Source organism: Camelus dromedarius, chromosome 11, assembly GCF_036321535.1.
Source record: "Camelus dromedarius isolate mCamDro1 chromosome 11, mCamDro1.pat, whole genome shotgun sequence".
Lineage (NCBI taxonomy): Eukaryota > Metazoa > Chordata > Mammalia > Artiodactyla > Camelidae > Camelus > Camelus dromedarius.
In genome coordinates, this window is record NC_087446.1 from 597,731 (window position 1) to 607,247 (window position 9,517).

At 44.6% G+C, this 9,517-nt stretch overlaps 1 protein-coding gene across 1 annotated transcript in view; it reads right to left on the reverse strand.

Moving 5' to 3' along the window:
• MOV10L1 (Mov10 like RNA helicase 1) overlaps positions 1-6,163 on the reverse strand; it is a 39,566-nt gene extending 33,403 nt beyond the window's left edge. The window contains exons 1-2 of the mRNA XM_064491342.1: positions 6,067-6,163; positions 4,431-4,615 (exon numbers count right to left, since the gene is read on the reverse strand). Of these exons, the coding sequence (XP_064347412.1) occupies positions 4,431-4,615; positions 6,067-6,163 (282 nt within the window). The remainder of the gene's footprint in view (positions 1-4,430; positions 4,616-6,066) is intronic.
• Positions 6,164-9,517: the final 3,354 nt, after the last annotated feature.

The following is a 9,517-nucleotide window of genomic DNA, read 5'->3' on the forward strand; positions in this document are numbered from 1 at the left end:
ATGAACAATCCAAAAAAGTAAACTGAGAAAACAATTCCATCTACGATAGCATCAAAAAGACTAAAATACTTAGGAATAAATTTAATGAATGAGGTGGAAGACTTGTATACTGAAAACTACAAAATGTGGCTGAAACAAGTTAGAGAAGACAAATAAATGGAAACACATCCCATGTTCATGGATTAACATCAAGACATCATTATTATCCAAGCAATCTTTGGATTCAATGCAGTCTCCACTAAAATCCCAGTGATGATTTACAGAGATAGAAAAACCCAATCCTAAAACTCATATGGAATCTCAAGGGACCCTAAAACAGCTGAAACAGTCTTGAAAAAGAAGAGCAAAGTTGGAGGACTCACATTTTTTTTTGAGGGGGGAAGCACACCTAGCTTTATTTGCAGACAAAACAATTTTCTATGTAGAAAATGCTACAGAATTTATAATAAAAGCTACCCGAATTAATAAGTGCATTTAGCAAGTTTGCAGGAAACAAAGTCAACATATAAAAAATGCCTATGAATTCACCATCATTCTTTTTCAAATTGATGTATAGTTCATGTATAACATTATATAAATTGTAAGTGTAAAATACAGTGATTCACAATTTTTAATGGTAATACTCCATTTATGGTTATTATAAAATACTGGCTCTATTCCCCATGTTGTACAATATATCCTTGTAGCTTATTTTATACCTAATAGTTTATACCTCTTAATCCCCTACCCATGTTCCCCCTCACCCCTTCCCTCTCCTCACTGGTAACCACTCGTTTGTTCTCCATAAGTCTACTTCTTTTTTTATATTCCCTAGTGTGTTGTACTTTTTAAGAATCCACATGTAAGTGACATTATACACAGTCTCTCTGTCTGACTTCTTTCACTTAGCATAATGCCTTCCAAGTCCATCCAAGTGGCTGCAAATGCAAAATTTCATTCTTTTTATGGCTGAGTAGTATTCCACTGTAAATATATGCCACATTTTCTTTTCCATTCATCTGTTGATGAACACTTAGGCTGCTTCTGTATCTTAGAGACTGTAAATAATGCTGTTATGAATATTGTGTGTGTGTATCTTTTTGAATTAGTGGTTTTGTTTTTTTCAGATATATACCCAGGAGTGGAATTGCTGGGTCATATGGTAGCTCTATTTTTAGGTTTCTGAGAGACCTCCACACCGTTTTCCACAGTGGCTGCACCAGTTTATATTCCCACTCACAGCGCACAAGGGCTCCCTTTTCTCCACACCCTCACCAACGTTTGTTACTTAGGACTCACACTTTTTGATTTAGAACTTACTACAAAGCTGTAGTAATCAAAAGAGTGTAAAGACAGACAAAATGCCAATGAAACAGAATAAAGAAACCAGAAATAAACCTTCACATATATAGTCAAATGATTTTCAACAAAGGTGCCAAGACCATTCAATGGGGAAAAGGTTTTTATTTCCCTGTTGTACAGCCTTCTCAAAACATGGTTCTGGAAAAAGTGGATCTCAATATGCAAAAGAATGAAGTCAAACCCTCAGCCAATACCATATTCAAAAATTAACTCAAAATGGGTCAAAGACTTAAATTTAAGAGCTAAAATTATAAAATTATTAGAAGAAAGCACAGGTGAAAATCTTCACAATCTTGGATTAGTCAACGATTTTCTAAAGTGTGACATCAAAGGCACAGGCTTAAAAAAAGATAAACTGGACTTCAAAGTTTAAAACTTCTGTGCATCAAAGGATACTATCAAGAAGAAGTGAAAAGACAACCCAGAGCATGCGAGGAAATATTTGTGAATCACGTATCTGGTAAGGGATTAATATCCAGAACATATAACAAACTTCTACAACTCAACGAGAAAATAAACAGCCTGATCAAAATATAAGCGAAGGGAACTGTTTTCAACAGCTTGTAATAAGCTATAATGAAAACGAATATGGAAAAGAATTTATATCTGTAACTGAATCACTATGTTGCATACCAGAAACTAACACACCACTGTAAATCCACCATACTTCAATAAAAAAATGTAGGCAAAGGAACTGAATAGACATTTCTCCAAAGAAGACGGGTAAGTGACCAACAAGCACATGACAAGATGCTCAAGACCACTAATCCTTAGGGAAATGCAAATCAAAGCACAGTAAGACACCACCTCACATCCACTAGGGTGGCTACTGTCAAAAAATGCAAAATAACTCGCATTGCTGAGATGTGGAGAAACTGGAAGCCTTGAGCTGCTGGTGGGAATGTAAAATGGTACAACCACTGGGGAAAATCTGGCAGTTCCTCAGAAAGTTAAATATAGGGCTATATATCTCTATATAAATTTATATAAGTATATTTAGCCCCACAATTCCACTCCAAGGTACAGACCCAAAAGAACTGAAAACCAGGACCCAAAAAGGTACTTGCTCACAGCAGCATGACCCACAACAGCCGAAAGGCAGAAACAACCCAAGTGTCCATCAACAGATGAGTGGAGAAATCAAATGCAGTCTATACATGCAATGGAATATTATCTAGCCATGAACAGAACGAAGTTCTGATACACGTTACGTGGATATGCCTTGAAGATACTATGGTAAGTCCGTAAGACAGACATAAAAGGAGCAATACTGTATGACTCCACTTACGTGAGGAATTGAGAGCAGTCAAATTTACAGAGACAGAAAGTCGAACTGCGAATTACTATTTGATGAATACAGAGTTTGTCTTTGAGATGATGAAAAAGTTGTGAAAATAGACAGCGGTGTGGGTGTACAACAACATGAACACATTTAATGCCACCGGACGGCAGTAAAAATTAAAAATGGTTCAAGTGGTAAATTTTATATTGTTATATTATATTTTACAAGAACAAAAAAGCTAAATAAAAAATAAGCAAATAAATCCAGAGGGTGGGCAAATGAGCTGATTCCACAACTATCAGGGAACTGTATTCAGTATCTTGTAGTAACCTATAATAAAAAAAGAACATGAATAGGAATACTTGCATATATATATAACTGAAACATTATGCTGTACACCAGAAATTGATGCAACATTGTAAACTACTATACTTCAATTTTTAAAAAAGGAAATATAAAGCAAAATTATATTGATAATGGAACAAAAATGTTAAAATTCTTGAAAATAAACTTAAAAAAGAATTTGCAGAACCTAAGTGAAAACTACTGACCTACAAAAGAACCTGAAGGAAGGCTTATGTAAGTGGCCAGTTTGCAGCTGGAGAAGACTGAATGTGATCCACATGTCACCTGCCTAAATGGATCCGCAAACTCAGTGCTGGCCAGCAGGGTGTGAGGCCAGGAGGAGACACAGCAGAACGACTCTAACCTTACGCAGAGTGAGTGGAGAGGCCAGAGAACCTCATCCACAAAGAACAGTAAGAGGGAAACCAGCGCTGCCTGTGGACACAACTGTGCCCCTGGGGCCCGGGTGCAGGCATAAGAATCAACAGGGTCCAGGCAGGGTCCTGGGCATGTGGGATTCCGCTGTATGAGAATCAAATCTTTCTACTTATTAGGAAAAAAGCAGACTACTCAGAAAGAAATATCTGGTTTCTTCTTTCCATCTGTACAGCCAATAAACCCAGGTAGCTTACATACTTAAATGTCAGTAAGCAATTTTCAGAGGAAAACCTGGATGCACGTCTGTAATGAGAAGCGGTGTAAGCCTCCCTAAGGATTCTCATAAGGCCCAAAAAGCCACGTGGGAGAGACAGACACGTTTAACTATGTGGAATAAAACGACAAAACAAAGTCAAAAGATGGTCTTGGGGGAAGTATCTGCAATAGTTTCATATAGTTTTCCATAAAAAGCTCTAACTTCCATAATATACAAAGCTTAATTTAAAAAAAACTGACTCCAATGAAAAGAATGCATAAAGGACATGAAAATAACACACAGAAAAAATGTGAAAACTTAATGTACTTTAAAGCTTACATGCAAATTAAAATTACAAGATCATTTTTCACGTATTAGATTGGCAAAGATTTCAAAGATCGATAATATCTGCATCCTTGCCAACACTGGGTGATAGGCAGTCTCTCCTCCTGCTCCTGAAAGTATAATTATTACAATGTTATAGAAAGATAATTTGTTGATAATCATTGAAATGTCAAGTGTGCATACCCTTTGACTAACAGTTCTACTTCCAAGAAATTAGAGTACAAAACACTATTTTCTTAATGAAAAAGCTGCTGAACAATAGAGCCCACTAATTATGTTTGCTAACTGGATGACAAAGGGTCCAATAATTACCATTTTTAACAATAACTGTTTAAAAGACTAGAAGGACAGATATAGAAATGGTAACAGAGTTTTTCTCCGTGGCATAAAACCAGAGGTTGTCTCTGAGAGGATAACTCAACAGGGGGACGGCAGCATGAAGCCCGTGGGGTAGGGAGACTTCTGAATGAACTCAGGCCTTACCCGGATCGCTTTCAGTCCATTCGACACTTTATTTTCTTCCACAACCGCAATAACTTCCTGTCCAACGTTTAGAAGAACTTTGCTAGTCACAGCCTCACTGGAGAAGTAGATCAAGTCATCGATCATGCCATAATCGCTGCAGTACCTTGTCACGACACCCTGGACGGTTTTCAACTTGGTGTCACCTGAGACGGGTAAACAGAGAGGTTATGTTGACCACAAAGCAAGCACACACTACAGTAGAGCCCCTCAGAGAAAGTGGAGGATGGCACGTGCAGGGCTAGGAGCCTATGGGCTGGAGCATCCGCCCTGGAGAGCAGAGTTGTCAGGAAGCAGGGCTCAGGGGGCAGGTTCCTCCGGGGGCCCAGGCAGCGGGCTCAGCGGGGAGGGCTGTGAGCCCAGAGCCAGCTGGCCCGGGTTCCTAGGTTTGAATGCCAGCTCTCCCACTGCCATTGGCGCAGCGTGTCTTCAACCACTCCTTGCCTGTGCTCATCTGTGAAACGGAAGCAGTTACCGTCTCTGCCCAAGACAGGGTCACAGGGCAGAAGCAGCACAGGTTAGGGAGCCACGCACCAGTGTCACACTCCATCAGCAGCCGGGGCGTGGCTACTGCACACCATTGTAATAGAACCACCAACAGCAGCAGCGGTGTCAGGAGAGCCTGCATTATCCCACCAATGAGGTGCGGAAGACTCTGGGCCTGCGGAGCAAGCCCAGCGTGGAGCAAGGCCTGCCTAACCCATTCAGCGACTCTGGCTGTAACCCCCACCGTGAGTCCTCCCTACACCTTGTCTGCAACCTCTCAGACACAGAAGAAGCCTGAGGTGGCAGGTCATCGCCCAGCCACGGAAGCCAGTTGAAGGCCAGGCTGGAACTCCAACTGCTGTTGAAAGGCCATGTTTTACAGACAAGACCTGGATGTATGAGGAGACTCTCTCCAGTTGCAAAGTTAGCTTCCTAAAGAAGCTTTAACGACGCTGGGTAATCGTGTAACTGTGGGTGCCAGGGATGGGCACTGCCAGAGTCAGAAGTACGGCCTGGACTCCAGGAAGATGACTTCAAAAACAATTTCAAGAAAAGAGAAGCCTGATTCCAGGAGAGTCTAGGACAGTTTAAGACAGCGGGGCTTATATTTTCCCGAGCTTTCTAAGCGCAAAGCAACAGGCAATACTGACGACACATGACACGGGAAGACGCAGAGGGACGTCCCGCCGGGCTGCTCCCGGTACACAAAGACACAGAGTGAAAACAAGAAGGAAGGGCCCAACGTGGCACTGGCCCCCCAAAAGGCGAATGTGCAAAATCATGCAGGGTGCTACGGCACCGTTAGAAGGCCTGCTTAAGTTACGCAGGGAAGAAGGGAAGACCGTGGAAAAGACACGCGCCATGATCCGCGCGGAAACAAGCAGAAGGCGACGCCGGCCTTTTCCCAACTCCGTCTCGTCAGGACCGCTCGGCCCGCCTCTCCCACCCCTCGGGCGCAGTGACCCGGCCTCGGGGCCGCGGCAGCTGCCACTAGGTCCGGAGGAACGGGCCGGCCTTGGGCCGCCTGCGCCCGCTCGGCTGCCAGGTCTCCCTCCTGGCCGGGCGGCCTCGGGGGGCAGCCGCGCGCGGCCCCGCCCACCCTGCAAGGCACCTTCCGCGAGCTCGGGCCCCGGCGGCCCCGCCGCGTTCTCGGGACGGTCCGCCCTCCTCCAGAAGAAGGCCACCAGCTTGGCCGCGAGACGCAACATTGCCCCGCCGCCGCCTCCGCGCCGCCACCAAGCCCTCCGCACCCCGCTGAGGCGCCCGCACGCGGCAGGCCGCTCCCGCCGCCCTCGGCCAATGGGGTTGCTGCGCCCGCGCCTGCGCCTGCTCCCCGTCGAGCTTGGCCAATGGCGTCGTCGCGCTGGCCAAGACTGTTAGCCGACGGTGGTTGGCCGTTGGCGACCGTTAGTGCGCCAGCAAGCGAGGAGAGGTGCAGTGTGGGAGTGACGTCATGCCCGGTGTGAGGGGCCCCGCTGGTGGGCGGGGCATCCAGTGGGTGGGCGGGGCTTCATAAAGTGCTTTGCATCCTTGCCTCCTTCCCACGAGGGGAAAGGGCTGAGCCTTTCACGTACCACTGTGTGGTTAGGTGTGGCTTTGGCAGGTGTTCTTTATTAAGTTGAGGGTGCTCTGTCTGCTAGTTTTCTGAGCGTTCTTATCATGGTTGGGTGTAGAATTTTCTCAAATGCATTTTCTTCATCTGTTGAAATGGGCTTTTCTATTTTAGCCTGTTAATAAGAGTGAAATACACTGATTGTCAAATGCTTTCCTTGGTCATGGTTTTCATCCTTTTTGCTTACTGATTCAGCTTAGTAATGTTTGGTCAAGGGTGGCATCTTTACTCAGAGGGGTGGAGAAATTTTCACATGTTGGTGTATGGGAGAGTCCTTCTGGCTTATACATGATTTGGCTTGAGCTTTATGCTAATGAGAACAGCCTGTCTTGTGGCCTATCAAATATACGTTGTATATCTACTTAAACAAATTCAACTTTTGCATTAGATAAAGGGCTTTAATAAGTTGCCAATATTGAGCAATATTATGTAAGCTTTGGTAATTTCATCTTTTAAGAGATTTTTCCCTTCATCCATGTGTCAAATTATTGTCATAAATCTGTTCATCTTTCCTTACATCCTTTTAATGTCTGTGTGATTCATAGAGATGAACTGTCTTTCATTCCTGATGTTAGTAGTTTATATATTTCCTCTTGTTTGCCTTCATCAGTCTAGCCACACATTTGTCAATTTTATTTATCTTTAAAAAAAACCCTTTTGGTCTCATTGATTTTTCTCTACTATTTCCTGTCTTCTTCTTCCTCGTCCTCCTCGTTTTTAGTTTGATTTATCCTTTTCTCACTTTTTAAGGTGAAGATTAGATAATGAATTTTAGAATTTTATTTTTTAATATTTTATTTTCTGAGGGGGGAGGAAATTAGGTTTATTTGTGTATTCATTTATTTATAATAGAAGTGCTGGGGATTGAACCTAGGACCTTGTGCATACTAAGCATGCACTCTACCGCTGAGCCATACCCTCCTCCCCTTTCTTCATTTTTAATATAAGCATTTAAAACTACACATTTCTCTAAGCTCTGATTCAGCTGTATCACACAGAATTAGACGTGTTGTATTTTCATTCAATTTCTAATTTCCTTTGTGACTTCTTCTCTGACCCATGGGGTTATTTTAGCAGTATATTGTTTAATTTCTAAATATTTGGGGGATTTTCCAGATTTTTTCTGTTACATGGGGAGAGACATCCTTAGAACAAGAATGTGCAACCAGAGCAAGGGTGATGTGCACTGGGAGTTTCCACTTCACAGGGCTGCCCCTCACATCTGCCAGCCCGAACCTCTCCCCTGGATTCTGGACTCTTCAACTCATCAGCAGATCCACCTGGACATCCAACAAACTCCTTAGCCTCATCAAAATGAAATTACTGACCCCGGTTTTCTCTACCCCAGGTGAGGCAGCTCCACCTGCGCCGCTCAGACTGAGAAACTTTCGGTGTCATGAACTCCTGCTCCTCTCGCCTCACACCACTCAGGTTGCAGATCAGGTTGGATTTTCAAAATCTGCCCAGAATCTGGTCACTTGTCACCATTTCCACTGCTCTACCTCTATCCCGGCCAGCACCAGCTCTCACCAGCTGCCCCACAGCCTGTTCTCCACCCAGTGGCTGGATGCTTCTCTGCCCAGAACTTTCCAGCAGGTCCATCTCAGTGTCAAAGCCAAGGTTGTCTCCACATCCGCAGGTGCCTTGGACCTGGATGCCTCACCTACATGTTACCACACATGATCCCTGTGTCTACCACCCTCCAGTCTTGCCACCTCAGGGCCTTTGCACCTACTGCTCCAGCTCTCTGGTCCCCTCCCCTCCTTGCCTCCTTCCTGGTGAAGGTGAGGCCAGCTCTGACTGCCCCAAACAGCACCCCCAGCTTATTTACCATCACGGAGAAAGTCAAGTGCACCACCATAGAACACACCCATTTATTTACCTTGTGTGTGCCCGTCCCCTCATTAGAACTGGACCTGCGAGGGCAGGACCGAGGCCTGCTCTGTTCACTCTGCAAATATTCACTGAATGACGGTGTAAACGTTGAAACGTGAGCAGGACCTCAGCAGGCAGAAGGGGGAGGACAGGCGTGTCTGAGAGAATGGGGCTTGCTCTAGGAAGTGGTATTGCCAGCAGAAACAAGGAAGTTCCTCTCCGGGTTGCTTCGTGACTGTGGGGACTTGACGCATTTGTCTCACAGTCTCTGGTTCAAGGCAACTTTTTGGTGTTTCTTAGTAGAGAAAACTTTGGAAAGGCACAGAAATGATGAAATCTGCTAAACACTTTTCTTCAAACAAAAAGAGAAGCAAAGGGTTCAGTTGGTCACACAATTCCTGCTGGTTCCATTTATTGCTTTAAAAGATAGTCAAGAAGTTTGGGAGGTTTTCCAATCTGTTCAAAATTTGTTCTTAACTTCAAAGTTTGTGAACAGTAATTCTAATCCTTCTTGTTTGGTTGAAAAACCAAGATGACAGAGTTTCCCATGATTTAAAGCCCAAGCCTTTGCTCAGGCTCTGTGTGGGCTTGTGGTCTGAGGAGCCGGTTTTTCAGAATGCTCCGGTTTTTCAGAATGCTCCGGTTTGAGCCACGTTATGGTTTCCCTGAGCACAAAGCCTGTCGCTGTAACTGTGGGGCGCCAGCGTCTCTGGGCGAAGTACGTGCCTGCCCTTCGCTCCACTTGCTGAGCGGGAGTAAAGGGCACAGCAGGACCTGGAGCTGCCCACGGGGCCGGGGTTCAGAATTCCAAGCAGCTAGAGGGCCAGGCTGGCCAAGTTGAGCACAAATGTGTGTGTCACCTTGTGCAGGAGGTCCTCCTCACGGGACCACGGGGGCTGGGAAACGGCTGCCTGAAAGGATGTGTAAGACGGCTTTGGATAAAAATGTATTTGTTTCTGAAACAGTTAAGCACCTGGCCCTCTGGCCTGCCAGGATCCTGTGCTTGGTAGAATTCTACTCTTAGGTACACTTTTCTTCTGGGCTGCCTACCTCGGCACCCGCAACCTATTTGCCA